Here is a 19,869-nt window from a genome sequence, read left to right as displayed (position 1 = left end):
ATGGACTCCCCACCATGGACTCCTCACCATGGATTCCTCACCATGGACTCCCCACCATGGATTCCCCACCCTGGATTCCTCACCATGGATTCCCCACCATGGATTCCCCACCATGGACTCCCCACCATGGATTCCCCACCATGGAATCCCCACTATGGATTCCTCACCATGGACCCCCCACCATGGACACCCCACCATTGACCTCCCACCATGGACACCCCACTATTGACCTCCCACATGGATTGCCCACCGCGGACTTCCCAATATGGATTCCCCACCAAGGACTCCCCACCATGGATTCCCCACCATAGATTCCCCACCATGGACTCCCCACCATGGAATCCCCACCACAAACTTCCCACAAAGGATCCCCCACCATGAATTCCCCACAATGGATTCCCCACCATGAACTCCCCACCATGGATTCCCCACCAAGGACTTCCCACCATATATTCCCCACCATGGACCCCTCACCATGGATTCCCCACCATGGGCTCCCCACCGTGGATTCCCCACCATGGATTGCCCACCGTGGACTTCCCAATATGGATTCCCCACCATGGGCTTCCCACCATGGATTCCCCACCATGGACTCACCACCATGAATTCCCCACCATGGATTCTCCACCGTGGACTTCCCAATATGGCTTCCCACCATGGATTCCCCACCATGGATTCCCCACCATGGACTCCCCACCATGGATTCCTCACCATGGACTCCCCACCATGGATTCCCCACCCTGGATTCCCCACAATGGACTCCCCACCATGGATTCCTCACCATGGACTCCCCACCATGGACTCCCCACCATGGACTCCCTACTATGGATTCCTCACCATGGACCCCCCACCATTGACCTCCCACCATGGACCTCCCACCATGGACACCCCACCATTGACCTCCCACCATGGACCTTCCACATGGATTGCCCACCGCGGACTTCCCAATATGGATTACCCACCATGGAATCCCCACAAAGGATCCCCCACCATGAATTCCCCGCAATGGATTCCCCACCAAGGACTCCCCACCATGGATTACCCACCATGGAATCCCCACAAAGGATCCCCCACCATGAATTCCCCGCAATGGATTCCCCACCATGAACTCCCCACCATGGATTCCCCACCATAGATTCCCCACCATGGACCCCTCACCATGCTCCCCACCGTGGATTCCCCACCATTGATTGCCCACCGTGGACTTCCCAATATGGATTCCCCACCATGGATTCCCCACCAAGGACTTCCCACCATGAACTCCCCACCATGGACTTCCCACCATAGATTCCCCACCAAGGACTTCCCACCATGGATTCCCTACCATGGACCCCTCACCATGGATTCCCCACCATGGGCTCCCCATCGTGGATTCCCCACCATGGATTCCCCACCATGGGCTTCCCACCATGGATTCCCCACCATGGGCTTCCCACCATGGATTCCCCACCATGGACTCACCACCATGGATTCCCCACTATGGACTCCTCACCATGGATTCCCCACCATGGACTCCTCACCATGGATTCTCCACCATGGACTCTCCCATCCTCTGGAACTCGCTACCTCCACTGGTCTGGCTATCCCCTACTCTTCTACCTTCAGGCGATCCCTGAAAACTCATTTCTTCAGGGAAGCCGATCACGTCTCCAACCGATCTCTTACCACTTCCATCGGCTCATCCCCCACAGTTACAACCTTTTGTACCACCTGCCCCACCCTATTAGAATGTAAGCTCTTCTGAGCAGGGCCCTCTTATTCCTCTTGTATTGTATTGTTGTAACTGTATTGTCTTCAAATTATATTGTAAAGCGCTGCGTAAATTGTTGGCGCTATATAAATCCTGTATAATAATAAAAATAAAGGGTATCTCACAACTATTTTTTGTTAATATTTATAAAAAAAAGGTAAGCATTAAAATAACATAATATTAAAGTAAAAGCAATTGTTTTAACAAAAAAAAAATGGATATTCCAGTAAATGTTTTTTTTTTTTTTTTTTAAACGTAAAAAGCAAAAAAAATAAATAAATAAATAAAAAATCAGAAATCTCTGCTATCTGGGAAACCAAGGACCTCCTCATCTTCACCGCTATCGTCAAACTGAACACTGTCGCCTTCACTGCTACTGTCTTCATAGATCAGCTCATCTTCTTGACCATCCAAAGCGTTGCTTATGCCACATTTCTTAAAAGATTTGACAACGAGATCTTCTTCAACCGCGTCCCACCAAGTCTTTATCCACTGACACACTTTGGAGAGGCCGGGCCTCTTCAGTCCCCCGCCTTGGTTTCCGTCACACGTGTATTTTTTCCATTCTTCACGCATGAAGGCTTTGAAGGGCTTGTTGATGGAAACATCTAACGGCTGCAATCGTGAGGCAAGCCCTCCTGGAACGACCGCCATTTCCGTTCGGCACATCTGAAACTCTCTCTTGGTTGGTTCTGTGAGATGAGGTCTGAGGGAGTCCAGTACCAACAAAGACGGCTTCTTCAAGGAAGCCCCCGGGCGCTTCTCCCACACATTTCTGATCCAAAGCCTCATGCCTTCTTCGTCCATCCAACCCTTAGGGTGAACGTGGACCTTTACGCCACTAGGAATCTTCTCCTTTGGGAAAGTCTTCCTTTTAAAAATGATCAACGGCGGCAGCTTGTTTCCATCCGCGGTGCAGGCGAGGACCACGGTGGAACGATTTTTTTCATGCCCTGAAGGCTTGACGTTTCCCGTCTCGGGACCTTCTGCTTCCGCGGTTTTTGAAGGAACGTCGAAAGTGAGGGACACCTCGTCCATGTTGCCGATTTGACCAATTTCGAAATGTTGTCTTTTCCTTTGTTTGATAACGAACCTATGAAAACTCACGATCTTCTCTTCATAATCATCCGGCAATCCCGGTCGCGTCCCAAGCCCATGCCTCTTCATAAATCTCTGGCACCACGACGCCGTCCCTTTGAAGTCACGGATTTGCAACTCTTTGCTGGTCTCCACTGCTTGAATGATGATCATTTTCGTTGACAAGGCAATGCCGGCTTTTCGATGGTGCAGTACAAACTCCTTCACCCGTTCCTCTAACGCCGGCCATTTTACGATACCGCTGCGAAAATTGCATTTGGCCTTCGATAGGGTCTTCAGCTTCTCTTCCATTTTTCGCCACTCTCGTATGGTGCATTCCGTTGGCGGCTCTCCGAAGTGCCTTGCCGCCGCCCTGTTTCCGTGCTGCTTGGCGTATTCCACAACCTCTAACTTGAAACCGGCCGTGTAGGCTCCGCGCTTTTGTTGTTTCGGCTCCTCTGGGGATGCCGGTAGCAGTGAAATACCGTAAGTACGGCAGTGGACGCCGGCGGTCAACTCGGGGCACTCTTCACGTATGATGGTGCAGAGTCCATTGTCGGAATGTTGGGATGGTTTTCTTTTTGCCTAAAGTTTAAAAAAATTAAGGTAGTATCAGTGGTGTGTAGATTTACCAGTACTCTGTACTATCTGTGTGTTGTATGGTAGTCATACGGGTATTATCATACTGTCATTTACAGTGCCTTGAAAAAGTATTCATACCCCTTGAAATTCCCCCCCATTTTCTTATGTTACAACCAAAAACGTAAATGTATTTTGTTGGGATTTTATGTGATAGGCCAACACAAAGTGGCACATAATTGTGAAGTGGAAGGATAAATGATATAAATAAATATGTGAAAACTGTGGGGTACGTTTGTATGGCGCCCCCCGAAGTCAAAACTTTGTAGAACCTCCTTTCTCTGCAATTACAGCTGCAAGTCTTTCTGTGGGTGTCTCTACCAGCTTTGCCCATCTAGAGAGGACATTTCTGCCCATTCTTCTTCTTCTTTGTAAAATATCTCAAGCTCTGTCAGATTGGATGGAGAGCGTCTGTGATCAGCAATTTTCAAGTCGATAAATACGGTAATTTATGGTTTTAGATCTCTCGAAAAATATCATTTTCTAGAATCCACAGATCGTCTCCACATGTCAGAGTGTTCAATCACTTTCATGTTCCCGATCCTCAACTCCACCTACCTGATGATGGTGGGGGATGGTGTGACCTTCCTGTGTGGAATCCCGGGAATACAGAGGACGGGGACATCTCTCTGGTGGGTTCCTGGTATTAGGTGGCTCCATCATATCCTTGTGTCCTTCTGAAAGCTCCTCCATCACTCCATACTCCTCATCCTCTTCTGTAACAATATTAAAATCCCTGGGGCTTCCTTTCTAAATATATATAAATACATTTATTATAACAAACATGCTTAGGCATAAAATATAACTCTCAGTGATTGTTCCTCATCTACCTGATGATGGTGGGGGATGGTGTGATCTTCCTGTGTGGAATCCCGGGAATACAGAGGACGGGGACATCTCTCTGGTGGGTTCCTGGTATTAGGTGGCTCCATCAAAATGTCCTTGTAGAGGTCTTTGTGTCCTTCAGAAAGTTCTCTCATCACATCATATACCTCATCCTTCTCTTTATACTCTTCTGTGCCAATAATATTATCATCCCCGAGAATTCCACTCTGAATATATAATAAAACATTCATTGTAACAAACATGCTTGTGTAAGAAATTGTAACTACCAATAATTCTTCATCGCCTACCTGATCGTGGTGTGCATAGTTGTGATCTTCCGGTGTTGAATCCCGAGAATATGGAGGACTAGGACATCTCTCTGGTGGGATTGTGTAGCTGGATGACTCCACCATGGTGTCCTGGTACAGATCTTTATGTCTTTTTCGAAACTCTGACTCCTCCATCACCCCATCCTCATCATCCTCCTCTTTTATCTCTTCTTTAACCTCAACTTTAGGATCTCTCAGGTTTCCATTCTGAATATATAATAAAAATGACATCAATGGTAACAATGCAGATAATGTACAGATCCTAATGATACTATCAGTGATTGTTCCTCATCTACCTGATGATGGTGGGGGATGGTGTGACCTTCCTGTGTGGGATCCCGGGAATACAGAGGACGGGGACATCTCTCTGGGGGGTTCCTGGTATTTGGTGGCTCCATTGTGACATCCTTGTGTCCTTCTGAAAGCTCCTCCATCACTCCATACTCCTCATCCTCCTCTTTATACTCTTCTTTAACTTCAATATTATCATCCCCGAGGTTTCCACTCTGATATATAATAAAACATTCATTGTAACAATCATGCTGTGTATAAATCAGAACTACCAATAATTGTCCCTCACCTACCTGATGATGGTGGGGGATGGTGTCTTCTTCCTGTGTGGAATCCCGGGAATACAGAGGACGGGGACATCTCTCTGGTGGGTTTCTGTAGCTGGATGACTCCACCGTGGTGTCCTGGTACAGATCTTTGTGTATTTCCTTCATCACCCCATCCTCCTCATCCTTTTTAATTCCTTCTTTACCTTCAACTTTAGGATCTCTCAGGTTTCCACTCTGAATATATAATAAAAATGACATCAATGGTAACAATGCAGATAATGTACAGATCCTAATGATACTATCAGTGATTGTTCCTCATCTACCTGATGATGGTGGGGGATGGTGTGACCTTCCTGTGTGGAATCCCGGGAATACAGAGGACGGGGACATCTCTCTGGTGGGTTCCCATTACTGGATCCATCTGTAGGAAACACACACACTGACTGAATACATTGTTTCTATGTGTTTATCAGATGATGGGGGATCTAGGTGGAGCCTCCGTACTGCTCTCTCCTTTACAATAAAGTCTCCTCTTACCCGGTGATGTGAGGGGCGGCTGATTGTCCATCATGACGTCCTTGTAGAGATCCTTGTGTCCTTCTAAATACTCCCACTCCTCCATGGAGAAATAGACAGTGACATCCTGACACCTTATAGGAACCTGACACACACAATGATACAGTCACCATCCAGACACATCCCTTGTCTGTTACTGGATAATGTCCCAGAATTCCCAGAATCCTCCTCACCTCTCCTGTCAGCAGCTCCATCATCTTCTTGGTGACTTCTAGAATCTTCTCCATGTTGTGTCTCTCAGGTTTTAGGGAGTCACATGGAGGCACTGTGATGGTCATATGATCACCTGACTTCACAGGAGGATATCTCTGTATTGAGGAACGAATAGGAATATCATGTTAGAATCCCAGAATCCTCCTCACCTCTCCGGTCAGGTCTGTGTTTTATTAATAGAGATAAGAGTGACGTCATGTGACCTCCCAGAATCCTCCTCACCTCTCCGGTCAGATCTGTGTTTTATTAATAGAGATAAGAGTGATGTCATGTGACCTCCCAGAATCCTCCTCACCTCTCCGGTGAGATCTGTGTTTTATTAATAGAGATAAGCGTGATGTCATGTGACCTCCCAGAATCCTCCTCACCTCTCCGGTCAGGTCTGTGTTTTATTAATAGAGATGAGAGTGATGTCATGTGACCTCCCAGAATCCTCCTCACCTCCCCGGTCAGGTCTGTGTTTTATTAATAGAGATAAGAGTGATGTCATGTGACCTCCCAGAATCCTCCTCACCTCTCCGGTCAGGTCTGTGTTTTATTAATAGAGATAAGAGTGATGTCATGTGACCTCCCAGAATCCTCCTCACCTCTCCGGTCAGGTCTGTGTTTTATTAATAGAGATAAGAGTGATGTCATGTGACCTCCCAGAATCCTCCTCACCTCTCCAGTCAGGTCTGTGTTTTATATAATAGAGATAAGAGTGATGTCATGTGACCTCCCAGAATCCTCCTCACCTCTCCGGTCAGGTCTGTGTTTTATTAATAGAGATAAGAGTGATGTCATGTGACCTCCCAGAATCCTCCTCACCTCTCCGGTCAGGTCTGTGTTTTATTAATAGAGAGAAGAGTGATGTCATGTGACCTCCCAGAATCCTCCTCACCTCTCCGGTCAGAAGGTAGATGATCTCCAGGGTGAGGTTTAGTATCTTCTCAGTCATGTGACTCCGGTCCTCCTCCAACCTCATTTGCACCATCATCTATGAAGGTTTCCCTGTGGACAGATGAGATTAATAACAGAATTATCTGGATTGGTAGTACAATAATAGGATGAGTATATCAGGAGGGAATGTGTAGGTCGGTATGTGTTTCAGAACTATGGCCCTCAGTGGGAATATATTTATTATGGACTGTTTAGTGTCTGCTAAGATTCTTGGGGTCTGGGAATCTTCTCTGATTTGGCATCCTGGATTGGGAATTCTATTATCTATGTTGGGTGTGCTGTGTTTCTGGCTTTGTTTGGTTTCGTTTTAGAACTTCAGGCCAGGAATGACGAATCGGATCTTCTGCTTTCTTCAACGGTTTTGCCCTGAGACACTGTAGCAGGGTCAGCATGGAAAGGATTTGTTGATTCTGGATGGAGGGATATTAGAAGGAGAAATTGTCAGGTCAGTGTGATGTCAAAGGTTTTGCTGGCTCTGTGTGGAGAGCCATTGAGAGGAGGAGCTGTGAGGTCAGTGTGATGTCATAGGATTCTCCGACTCTGGATGGAGGAACATTGGGAGGAGGAGCTGTGAGGTCAGTGTGATGTCATAGGATTCTTTGACTCTGGATGGAGGAACGTTGGGAGGAGGAGCTGTGAGGTCAGTGTGATGTCATAGGATTCTCCGACTCTGGATGGAGGAACGTTGGGAGGAGGAGCTGTGAGGTCAGTGTGATGTCATAGGATTCTCCGACTCTGGATGGAGGAACATTGGGAGGAGGAGCTGTGAGGTCAGTGTGATGTCATAGGATTCTCCGACTCTGGATGGAGGAACATTGGGAGGAGGAGCTGTGAGGTCAGTGTGATGTCATAGGATTCTTTGACTCTGGATGGAGGAACGTTGGGAGGAGGAGCTGTGAGGTCAGTGTGATGTCATAGGATTCTCCGACTCTGGATGGAGGAACGTTGGGAGGAGGAGCTGTGAGGTCAGTGTGATGTCATAGGATTCTTTGACTCTGGATGGAGGAACGTTGGGAGGAGGAGCTGTGAGGTCAGTGTGATGTCATCAGATGTATTGACACAGGATGGGGGGACATTCGGGGAAGGAACTTTGAGGGTCTCTGTATGCAGCTCCTGTGTAAACCAAATCATTGTTCTTGGGTGCGTCCCACCTCTCCTAAGCTGAATATTGAACTTTGAGCTTCACCATACCATTTTTTGAAGAAATATGTGGAAGGGAGCTCTCATATGAGCAGGTAACTTCAGGAGGGGCGTAGTGTAATTCTCTAGAGCTCTTGGTGGTGGAGATGGCTTTTGCTGCGTGTTGGTGTCAAGTTTGGCCCTTCAGGTTAACTGTGGTCCAGGTGCGAAGATACACCATGGAAGAGGACATGCCGGAGAGATGAGGAGGAGATCCAGGAATCAGGATAAAGGTCGAGGCAGGCAAACGATGAGCGCATCCAAGAGACGAAGCCGGGGTCACTACACATAAAATCGATCCAAGAAAATAACAGGCAGGACGAGGAATGGCAAGGAGCTCAGAGACAAATGAATGTCACTAGGGCAATGGGAGCCAATCTACTCTATATATGTGTGTATCATCGTCTGCTGGAGATAAAAGACGTCACAGTGACTATGGAGGAAGAGGACGGAACATGACGGGGGGTTACTGGGTGTAAATAGAAAATAAGATCTTATTACCTCCTCTACGGCCACTTCCAGCAATGTCTCTTCTTCATGTCCTCCCGACTCACCTCTCACTTGAAACTTCCTATTTATACCTGACATCACTTCATGTTTATGTCTGACATCACTTCCTATCTTCCATAGAGACTTCCTGTTTGGGTAGAAATGAGATCACCATCTTGTGGAGATCAGAGGAACTGCAGCCCCGAGTAACGTCTCGTAGTGTGAACACAGCCTTGTGCTGTGTGTGTGTGTGTATGAACTGTATATCCTTATAGCATACTTACCAACTGTCCCGAATTTCCCGGGACATTCTCGGGATTTGAAAAATTTTTCACGATTTTTGTCTTTCCCAGGAAACGTCCCGGAAAATTATTTTTTCCAGATTTTTCGCAGCTCCCCACCGCCTCTGCTAGAGGTCCGTGGCTGGCGGAGACAATGTCTCCGCCGGATGCCATTTTTTCGAAGACCAAGAACAAGAGGTGGAGCCGGCAGGGTAGCTGACAATAGAAATTGAGCTGCGGCACTGCCTGTTTCTGACAGAAGAGGGGCTTGCACCTGGCTGCAGATCATTTCACCAGCAAACTCATTAAGATACGTTTCTCTATGTTAGATGTGATGTGAAAGTGAGGAAGAAAGATGATCTGGCGGTTGTAGGTGGTGATGGTGCACAGGAGGAATTACGGGTGGAATGATAGATGGGAAATTGAATGTAGTTGGTTTGTGTCGGAAACACGGCTTGACTCCTCACAAGACTGGGCTGTTTGTATTCATGCTGATCCTTTTGTTAAGAGGGACACGGGACATAGAAAAGATGGAGGGGGGTTCCTCTGTGTTAGATGTGATGTGAAGGTGAGGAAGAAAGATGATCTTATGGTTGGAGATGTGGTTGGTGTTCCAGAAACACGGCTTGACTCCTCACAAGACTGGGCTGTTTGTATTCATGCTGATCCTCTTACTTAGATGGACACCAGACATAGAAAAGATGGAGGGGGAGTTCTCTATGTTAGATGTGATGTGAAGGTGAGGAAGAATGATGATCTTGTGGTTGGAGATGTGGTGATGGTGCGGAGGGGGAATTTCGGGAAGAATGATAGACAGGTCTAGAAAACGGAAGGACCCATCAATGGAGTCTACTACAGACGTCCTGAGATTTATGAGAAGGAGGGAGAGTCGGCTGTTACAACAAGTACAAGCTGGTAAAACCAAACTACTAAATCACAAGATTAAGACTAAAACTAAAACCTACAGGATGGGCCTTACTTGTAGTCTTAGAAGAGGGAATAAAGGATAAGAAAAGAACATTTCATCACATAAATCTGAAGGAAGACTTTTATCAATCAAGTTGCAAAGAATATCATGACTTTAGGAGTATAAATATTTAATCCTCATTTGTTTTATGCTAATAAAAAAAGTTAATATATTTACATTTCTATAAGGGTTAATACAAAACATTACAACTGAAAATTTCATATTTTTCACTTTCAGCCAGCAGGGGGCACACTCCAAGCAAATGAAGCTGCCTTTTGCAGGCTGACAACTACTGCACTAAAATGATCAGTCCTGTCATGTAGTCTGATCTCCCCTTCTCTTCATCCACAAGCATTATCTAGATCTTCTCTCACCATGATGTCTTCCATTGAAGCTTCTTCTGAAGATCAGACTACACTGCTAGAGGGACCCAACCGGCAGGGACACCCCCTCCTTCTCTCTCCTAGAGGGACCCAACCGGCAGTGACACCCCCTCCTTCTCTCTCCTAGAGGGACCCAACCGGCAGTGACACCCCCTCCTTCTCTCTCCTAGAGGGACCCAACCGGCAGTGACACCCCCTCCTTCTCTCTCCTAGAGGGACCCAACCGGCAGTGACACCCCCTCCTTCTCTCTCCTAGAGGGACCCAACCGGCAGTGACACCCCCTCCTTTTCTCTCCTAGAGGGACCCAACCGGCAGTGACACCCCCTCCTTCTCTCTCCTAGAGGGACCCAACCGGCAGTGACACCCCCTCCTTCTCTCTCCTAGAGGGACCCAACCAGCAGTGACACCCCCTCCTTCTCTCTCCTAGAGGGACCCAACCAGCAGTGACACCCCCTCCTTCTCTCTCCTAGAGGGACCCAACCAGCAGTGACACCCCCTCCTTCTCTCTCTCCTAGAGGGACCCAACCAGCAGTGACATCCCCTCCTTCTCTCTCCTAGAGGGACCCAACCAGCCATGACACCCCCTCCTCCTCTCTCCTAGAGGGACCCAACCGGCCGTGACACCCCCTCCTTCTCTCTACTAGAGGGACCCAACCAGCAGTGACACCCCCTCCTTCTCTCTCCTAGAGGGACCCAAGCGGCAGTGACACCCCCTCCTTCTCTCTCCTAGAGGGACCCAACCAGCAGTGACACCCCCTCCTTCTCTCTCCTAGAGGGACCCAACTGGCAGTGACACCCCCTCCTTCTCTCTCCTAGAGGGACCCAACCACCAGTGACACCCCCTCCTTCTCTCTCCTAGAGGAACCCAACCAGCAGTGACACCCCCTCCTCCTCTCTCCTAGAGGAACCCAACCAGCAGTGACACCCCCTCCTTCTCGCTCCTAGAGGGACCCAACCGGCAGTGACACCCCCTCCTTCTCTCTCCTAGAGGGACCCAACTGGCAGTGACACCCCCTCCTTCTCTCTCCTAGAGGGACCCAACCAGCAGTGACACCCCCTCCTCCTCTCTCCTAGAGGAACCCAACCAGCAGTGACACCCCCTCCTTCTCTCTCCTAGAGGGACCCAACCAGCAGTGACACCCCCTCCTCCTCTCTCCTAGAGGGACCCAACCAGCAGTGACACCCCCTCCTCTCTCCTAGAGGGACCCAACCAGCAGTGACACCCCCTCCTCTCTCCTAGAGGGACCCAACCGGCAGTGACACCCCCTCCTTCTCTCTCCTAGAGGGACCCAACCGGCAGTGACACCCCCTCCTTCTATCTCCTAGAGGGACACAACCAGCAGTGACACCCCCTCCTCTCTCCTAGAGGGACCCAACCGGCAGTGACACCCCCTCCTTCTCTCTCCTAGAGGGACCCAACCAGCAGTGACACCCCCTCCTTCTCTCTCCTAGAGGGACCCAACCAGCAGTGACACCCCCTCCTCTCTCCTAGAGGGACCCAACCGGCAGTGACACCCCCTCCTTCTCTCTCCTAGAGGGACCCAACCAGCAGTGACACCCCCTCCTTCTCTCTCCTAGAGGGACCCAACCAGCAGTGACACCCCCTCCTTCTCTCTCCTAGAGGGACCCAACCAGCAGTGACACCCCCTCCTTCTCTCTCCTAGAGGAACCCAACCAGCAGTGACACCCCCTCCTTCTCTCTCCTAGAGGGACCCAACCAGCAGTGACACCCCCTCCTTCTCTCTCCTAGAGGGACCCAACCAGCAGTGACACCCCCTCCTTCCGTCTCCTAGAGGGACCCAACCAGCAGTGACACCCCCTCCTTCTCTCTCCTAGAGGGACCCAACCGGCAGTGACACCCCCTCCTTCTCTCTCCTAGAGGGACCCAACCAGCAGTGACACCCCCTCCTTCTCTCTCCTAGAGGGACCCAACCAGCAGTGACACCCCCTCCTTCTCTCTCCTAGAGGGACCCAACCAGCAGTGACACCCCCTCCTTCTCTCTCCTAGAGGGACCCAACCGGCAGTGACACCCCCTCCTTCTCTCTCCTAGAGGGACCCAACCAGCAGTGACGCCCCCTCCTTCTCTCTCCTAGCAGAGGAAGACAGAACGTTGAAGTCTTTAGTGATCTCTGATTTCCTTATAAAGTGTTTCTTCCATGATAAAGATCAGAGGAGCGCTCAGCCACGTGTTTTCTGAGGTGTAGATCAAGGTGAGCTTCTTCCCAGTGTGAGATCTCTGATGTACGGCAAAATATGATCCGTATAGAAGACATTCCCCGCACTCAGGACACTAATATACCTCGAGGGCTGTGTGAGTCTCTGATGTTTGGTAAGACAAAAAACATTTCCCGCACTCAAAGCAAGAATACGGTTTTCCCACTGTGTGAGATTTTTAGATGTTTGACAAGTGCTGATTTCCGTAGATAACATTTGCCGCACACAGGGCAGGAAAACAACTTCTGCCTCGTATGGCATATCTGATGTACAGTAAGATTGGACTTCTGTGAAAAACATTTCCCGCACTCAGGACAGGAATACGGCTTCTCACCTGAGTGAGATCTCTCGTGTGCATTAAGATGGGACCTCTGTGAAAAAGTTTTCCCGCACTCAGGGCAGGAATACGGCCTCTCCCCCGTGTGAGATCTTTGATGTATAACAAGGTCTGTTTTCCGTGTATAACATTTTCCGCACTCGGAGCAGGAATACGGCTTCTCGCCCGTGTGTAATTTCTGATGTCTGTAAAGATTGGTCCTCTGTGAAAAAAACTGCCCACACACTGGGCAGGAAAACGGCCTCTCCCCCGTATGGGATCTTTGATGTATAACAAGTTCTGAATTCTTTGAGAAACATTTCCCGCACGCAGCACAGGAATACGGCTTCTCACCCGTGTGAGATCTCTGATGTATAGTAAGATTCAAGTCAGAGTAATAACTTTTCCCGCACTCAGCACAGGAAAATGTTTCATTCCCTTGAACTCCGGCCCCATCCCCCACAGTACGAGGTTGCTCTGAGTCGGAGGGATTCCATGGTCTATCCACACTGTGAAGTCCACCATCCATAGTGGAGATCATTGTCTTTTCTCCTCCACAATCTCCTGTGATGTCCTCATCTTCCATTCTACAACCTGGAGATAAAGTGAGACGATCCTTTGAGGGTTTCTCCATGGCGTGTCCTGGAAAAATATAAAAACATCATCAATAGATATGAGAGGGTTAGTTCACTTCCATCAAGATCCCATCTGGATCAGGTAGATATGAGTGAGGAGATGTTCTCTGTGGAGGTCCCAACCAGCCGGGACTTTTCCCCCCTCTTCAGTCCTTTGGTCCTCCTCCCAGATCACTTCTACATTTACACAGCCTTGTCAGAAGAGCAGGAACCAATGGGGGCTGGGAGGTCCATGCTCTTCACACAACCACAAGTCTAGGCACTGGGTCATGTGACCTCTGATAAACAAGAGGGTCAAAGTTCAGATCTGAAGACCCTTTCAGCATAGAACAAGTGACCATAGGCCTAGGCTTCTATTGCTTAGTTCTCAACCTACTCTGGACCAATCAGTGAGCAGTAACAGAGCAGAGATAAGAGAAGAATATATGATGGGTCACCTGTGCTGATCTCTGTAGGAGTGTCCTCCTCTATGAATGTCCTCGTCATTCCAGCCTCCTCCGTATATTGCTGATCATCCCTCACATACGTCTCTTCTACTTCACCCTCAACTTTCATGTTCATCAGATCTTCATCCTAAACCAACAGAATAAAATATAATAAAAGCTTTTTGCACTTATGGCAAAAACTATCCCTTGTAGTCCATTGAAGGACACCGAAATTTAGAAACGGTTGGGTTCTACTGCCATCTACAGGATGTTGGGGCATCGTCAAAACCTAAAAGTTCTAAGACAGCGGCCATATAACCCCCTCCGGTCTGGAAAGAGCCAAGAAGAAGCAGAAGGTCACAATCCAGACTAGTCCTGCATGTCCAGTCTGGCCTGGTCCTGGTTGCAAAGATTGCTGTGAAAACACCAATAACAATGACCACCACACAGGGACCAGCTCAAGTTTCCATCTCAATAAAGAATCTTGATTAAAGTCACTGGGAGAAAAAAAAAAAAAAAAAGGGAAAAAGGGGTCTATCCTCCTAGTACAAAAAGCCCCCCCCCCAAAAAAAATAAGGCATTCTGGGTAAAGGAAGGAAATACATTGACTGGTGTACCATTTTTCTGTTTGCCAGTGTCCTAACCTCCTATAGGCAGCAGCTTAACCCAACTGTTTCTGAATTCCTGCGTCCCTCAATGGACAAGAACGAGAACTAAACAGAAGTATTTATGATGTGAGATCACATAGAAAATATCATCTTGTAGAGTCCACACATCATCTCCACATGTCAGAGTGTTCAATCACTTTATGTTCCCGACCCTCAACTCCACCTACCTGATGATGGTGGGGGATGGGGTGACCTTCCTGTGTGGGATCCCGGGAATACAGAGGACGGGGACATCTCTCTGGTGGGTTCCTGGTATTAGGTGGCTCCAACATAATGTCTTTGGTGAGATCTTTGTGTTCTTCAGAAAACTCCTTCATCACTCCATACTCCTCATCCTCTTCTTTATACTCTTCTTTTACAACAATATTATTATCCCCGAGGTTTCCACTCTGAATATATAATAAAACATTCATTGTAACAAACATGCTGTGTATAAATCAGAACTACCAATAATTGTTCCTCATCTACCTGATGATGGTGGGGGATGGTGTGACCTTCCTGTGTGGAATCCCGGGAATACAGAGGACGGGGACATCTCTCTGGTGGGTTCCCATTACTGGATCCATCTGTAGGAAACACACACACTGACTGAATACATTGTTTCTATGTGTTTATCAGATGATGGGGGATCTAGGTGGAGCCTCCGTACTGCTCTCTCCTTTACAATAAAGTCTCCTCTTACCCGGTGATGTGAGGGGCGGCTGATTGTCCATCATGACGTCCTTGTAGAGATCCTTGTGTCCTTCTAAATACTCCCACTCCTCCATGGAGAAATAGACAGTGACATCCTGACACCTTATAGGAACCTGACACACACAATGATACAGTCACCATCCAGACACATCCCTTGTCTGTTACTGGATAATGTCCCACAATTCCCAGAATCCTCCTCACCTCTCCTGTCAGCAGCTCCATCATCTTCTTGGTGACTTCTAGAATCTTCTCCATGTTGTGTCTCTCAGGTTTTAGGGAGTCACATGGAGGCACTGTGATGGTCATATGATCACCTGACTTCACAAGAGGAAATCTCTGTATTGGAGAACCAATAGGAAGATCATGTTAGAATCCCAGAATCCTCCTCACCTCTCCGGTCAGATCTGTGTTTTATTAATAGAGATGAGAGTGATGTCATGTGACCTCCCAGAATCCTCCTCACCTCTCCGGTCAGATCTGTGTTTTATTAATAGAGATAAGAGTGATGTCATGTGACCTCCCAGAATCCTCCTCACCTCTCCGGTCAGGTCTGTGTTTTATATAATAGAGATAAGAGTGATGTCATGTGACCTCCCCGAATCCTCCTCACCTCTCCGGTCAGGTCTGTGTTTTATTAATAGAGATAAGAGTGATGTCATGTGACCTCCCAGAATCCTCCTCACCTCTCCGGTCAGGTCTGTGTTTTATTAATAGAGATAAGAGTGATGTCATGTGACCTCCCAGAATCCTCCTCACCTCTCCAGTCGGGTCTGTGTTTTATTAATAGAGATAAGAGTGATGTCATGTGACCTCCCAGAATCCTCCTCACCTCTCCGGTCAGGTCTGTGTTTTATTAATAGAGATAAGAGTGATGTCATGTGACCTCCCAGAATCCTCCTCACCTCTCCAGTCGGGTCTGTGTTTTATTAATAGAGATAAGAGTGATGTCATGTGACCTCCCAGAATCCTCCTCACCTCTCCGGTCAGAAGGTAGATGATCTCCAGGGTGAGGTTTAGTATCTTCTCAGTCATGTGACTCCGGTCCTCCTCCAACCTCATTTGCACCATCATCTATGAAGGTTTCCCTGTGGACAGATGAGATTAATAACAGAATTATCTGGATTGGTAGTACAATAATAGGATGAGTATATCAGGAGGGAATGTGTAGGTCGGTATGTGTTTCAGAACTATGGCCCTCAGTGGGAATATATTTATTATGGACTGTTTAGTGTCTGCTAAGATTCTTGGGGTCTGGGAATCTTCTCTGATTTGGCATCCTGGATTGGGAATTCTATTATCTATGTTGGGTGTGCTGTGTTTCTGGCTTTGTTTGGTTTCGTTTTAGAACTTCAGGCCAGGAATGACGAATCGGATCTTCTGCTTTCTTCAACGGTTTTGCCCTGAGACACTGTAGCAGGGTCAGCATGGAAAGGATTTGTTGATTCTGTATGGAGGGATATTAGAAGGAGAAATTGTCAGGTCAGTGTGATGTCAAAGGTTTTGCTGGCTCTGTGTGGAGAGCCATTGAGAGGAGGAGCTGTGAGGTCAGTGTGATGTCATAGGATTCTCCGACTCTGGATGGAGGAACATTGGGAGGAGGAGCTGTGAGGTCAGTGTGATGTCATAGGATTCTTTGACTCTGGATGGAGGAACGTTGGGAGGAGGAGCTGTGAGGTCAGTGTGATGTCATAGGATTCTCCGACTCTGGATGGAGGAACGTTGGGAGGAGGAGCTGTGAGGTCAGTGTGATGTCATAGGATTCTCCGACTCTGGATGGAGGAACATTGGGAGGAGGAGCTGTGAGGTCAGTGTGATGTCATAGGATTCTCCGACTCTGGATGGAGGAACATTGGGAGGAGGAGCTGTGAGGTCAGTGTGATGTCATAGGATTCTTTGACTCTGGATGGAGGAACGTTGGGAGGAGGAGCTGTGAGGTCAGTGTGATGTCATAGGATTCTCCGACTCTGGATGGAGGAACGTTGGGAGGAGGAGCTGTGAGGTCAGTGTGATGTCATAGGATTCTTTGACTCTGGATGGAGGAACGTTGGGAGGAGGAGCTGTGAGGTCAGTGTGATGTCATCAGATGTATTGACACAGGATGGGGGGACATTTGGGGAAGGAACTTTGAGGGTCTCTGTATGCAGCTCCTGTGTAAACCAAATCATTGTTCTTGGGTGCGTCCCACCTCTCCTAAGCTGAATATTGAACTTTGAGCTTCACCATACCATTTTTTGAAGAAATATGTGGAAGGGAGCTCTCATATGAGCAGGTAACTTCAGGAGGGGCGTAGTGTAATTCTCTAGAGCTCTTGGTGGTGGAGATGGCTTTTGCTGCGTGTTGGTGTCAAGTTTGGCCCTTCAGGTTAACTGTGGTCCAGGTGCGAAGATACACCATGGAAGAGGACATGCCGGAGAGATGAGGAGGAGATCCAGGAATCAGGATAAAGGTCGAGGCAGGCAAACGATGAGCGCATCCAAGAGACGAAGCCGGGGTCACTACACAGAAAATCGATCCAAGAAAATAACAGGCAGGACGAGGAATGGCAAGGAGCTCAGAGACAAATGAATGTCACTAGGGCAATGGGAGCCAATCTACTCTATATATGTGTGTATCATCGTCTGCTGGAGATAAAAGACGTCACAGTGACTATGGAGGAAGAGGACGCAACATGACGGGGGGTTACTGGGTGTAAATAGAAAATAAGATCTTATTACCTCCTCTACGGCCACTTCCAGCAATGTCTCTTCTTCATGTCCTCCCGACTCACCTCTCACTTGAAACTTCCTATTTATACCTGACATCACTTCATGTTTATGTCTGACATCACTTCCTATCTTCCATAGAGACTTCCTGTTTGGGTAGAAATGAGATCACCATCTTGTGGAGATCAGAGGAACTGCAGCCCCGAGTAACGTCTCGTAGTGTGAACACAGCCTTGTGCTGTGTGTGTGTGTGTATGAACTGTATATCCTTATAGCATACTTACCAACTGTCCCGAATTTCCCGGGACATTCTCGGGATTTGGAACTTTTTCACGATTTTTGTCTTTCCCAGGAAACGTCCCGGAAAATTATTTTTTCCAGATTTTTCGCAGCTCCCCACCGCCTCTGCTAGAGGTCCGTGGCTGGCGGAGACAATGTCTCCGCCGGATGCCATTTTTTCGAAGACCAAGAACAAGAGGTGGAGCCGGCAGGGTAGCTGACAATAGAAATTGAGCTGCGGCACTGCCTGTTTCTGACAGAAGAGGGGCTTGCACCTGGCTGCAGATCATTTCACCAGCAAACTCATTAAGATACGTTTCTCTATGTTAGATGTGACGTGAAAGTGAGGAAGAAAGATGATCTGGCGGTTGTAGGTGGTGATGGTGCACAGGAGGAATTACGGGTGGAATGATAGATGGGAAATTGAATGTAGTTGGTTTGTGTCGGAAACACGGCTTGACTCCTCACAAGACTGGGCTGTTTGTATTCATGCTGATCCTTTTGTTAAGAGGGACACGGGACATAGAAAAGATGGAGGGGGGTTCCTCTGTGTTAGATGTGATGTGAAGGTGAGGAAGAAAGATGATCTTATGGTTGGAGATGTGGTTGGTGTTCCAGAAACACGGCTTGACTCCTCACAAGACTGGGCTGTTTGTATTCATTCTGATCCTCTTACTTAGATGGACACCAGACATAGAAAAGATGGAGGGGGAGTTCTCTATGTTAGATGTGATGTGAAGGTGAGGAAGAATGATGATCTTGTGGTTGGAGATGTGGTGATGGTGCGGAGGGGGAATTTCGGGAAGAATGATAGACAGGTCTAGAAAACGGAAGGACCCATCAATGGAGTCTACTACAGACGTCCTGAGATTTATGAGAAGGAGGGAGAGTCGGCTGTTACAACAAGTACAAGCTGGTAAAACCAAACTACTAAATCACAAGATTAAGACTAAAACTAAAACCTACAGGATGGGCCTTACTTGTAGTCTTAGAAGAGGGAATAAAGGATAAGAAAAGAACATTTCATCACATAAATCTGAAGGAAGACTTTTATCAATCAAGTTGCAAAGAATATCATGACTTTAGGAGTATAAATATTTAATCCTCATTTGTTGTATGCTAATAAAAAAAGTTAATTTCCTGACAGACTCCATGGCAGCAACGTGTGGGTTAAGTCCCGCCTCCACTACCCATAGGACACTACTCCCATAAATCTTTGCTCCCTGCCCCTGGCCGTGTTCTTTTTTTGTCCTCCTCCGAAGGACCCAGAAGTGGTCTTCCTACCTGAAGATTTATCATCCCCACGATCGAGGTCGGCCGGTCTGCGACTCTGGGTCTGGAAAGTCGCATTACTCCGCTAAGCCCTAGCTATTAGCAGGGTATGGAGTGGGCAGTGGAAGAGGCGCTGTGAAGAAGCCACATGTCCTGGCCACTGGCAGGCAGGCTGCGCATTGGTCGGATAGCCAGCTATTAGCAGGTGACCTGTTTTGCCCCCTGGAAAGTCCGGTGTCATCTTACCTTATCTTCGGCCGAGTGATCGATCGTGGTGGGAGTGGTGAGAGGTTCTAAAAGTTCTTTATGGCAGCAGTTTTTGTATCTTATTATTTGTCTTCGTTTGTTTCTGTTTGTTTGTATGTGCAGGCATGGCGGCTGGTTCTTCCGCGTTCCAGCCGCCGTTCTACTTCCGGGTTTGCGTTTTCGGCCGTACTGCGCATGCGCGAACGCGGT

General features: G+C 48.0%; 2 protein-coding genes across 2 annotated transcripts in view; both read right to left on the bottom strand.

The window, feature by feature from the left end:
• Positions 1 to 17,991, bottom strand: part of LOC143955528 (uncharacterized) — a 240,998-nt gene extending 223,007 nt beyond the window's left edge. Inside the window, exons 1-8 of the mRNA XM_077465572.1 lie at positions 17,875 to 17,991; positions 16,136 to 16,245; positions 15,362 to 15,496; positions 14,635 to 14,856; positions 4,917 to 5,126; positions 4,600 to 4,827; positions 4,297 to 4,518; positions 4,025 to 4,216 (exon numbers count right to left, since the gene is read on the bottom strand). Of these exons, the coding sequence (XP_077321698.1) occupies positions 4,025 to 4,216; positions 4,297 to 4,518; positions 4,600 to 4,827; positions 4,917 to 5,126; positions 14,635 to 14,856; positions 15,362 to 15,496; positions 16,136 to 16,231 (1,305 nt within the window). The 5' untranslated portion in view covers positions 16,232 to 16,245; positions 17,875 to 17,991. The remainder of the gene's footprint in view (positions 1 to 4,024; positions 4,217 to 4,296; positions 4,519 to 4,599; positions 4,828 to 4,916; positions 5,127 to 14,634; positions 14,857 to 15,361; positions 15,497 to 16,135; positions 16,246 to 17,874) is intronic.
• Positions 9,938 to 13,983, bottom strand: LOC143955852 (uncharacterized). Its single transcript, XM_077465970.1, has 2 exons — positions 13,812 to 13,983; positions 9,938 to 13,381 (listed from the first exon to the last, which is right to left on the bottom strand). The coding sequence occupies exons 1-2, from the start codon at positions 13,933 to 13,935 to the stop codon at positions 12,564 to 12,566; spliced, it is 942 nt and encodes a 313-aa protein (XP_077322096.1). The 5' UTR covers positions 13,936 to 13,983; the 3' UTR covers positions 9,938 to 12,563.
• Positions 17,992 to 19,869: the final 1,878 nt, after the last annotated feature.

The sequence above is a fragment of the Lithobates pipiens genome, unplaced genomic scaffold, assembly GCF_037356315.1.
Source record: "Lithobates pipiens isolate NorthernLeopardFrog02 unplaced genomic scaffold, aLitPip1_a1.2 Scaffold_35, whole genome shotgun sequence".
NCBI classification, from domain to species: domain Eukaryota; kingdom Metazoa; phylum Chordata; class Amphibia; order Anura; family Ranidae; genus Lithobates; species Lithobates pipiens.
The sequence above is the reverse complement of the archived record's forward strand: the minus strand, read 5'-3'. Positions and strand labels throughout refer to the sequence as shown.

Excerpts from the sequence above, each read along its gene's own strand:
- LOC143955852 (XM_077465970.1), bottom strand. The coding sequence starts at position 13,935 with ATGAACATGAAAGTTGAGGGTGAAGTAGAAGAGACGTATGTGAGGGAT. Across the intron at positions 13,382-13,811 it reads TCCTACAGAGATCAGCACAG|GACACGCCATGGAGAAACCC; the intron begins GTGACCCATCAT and ends ATATTTTTCCAG.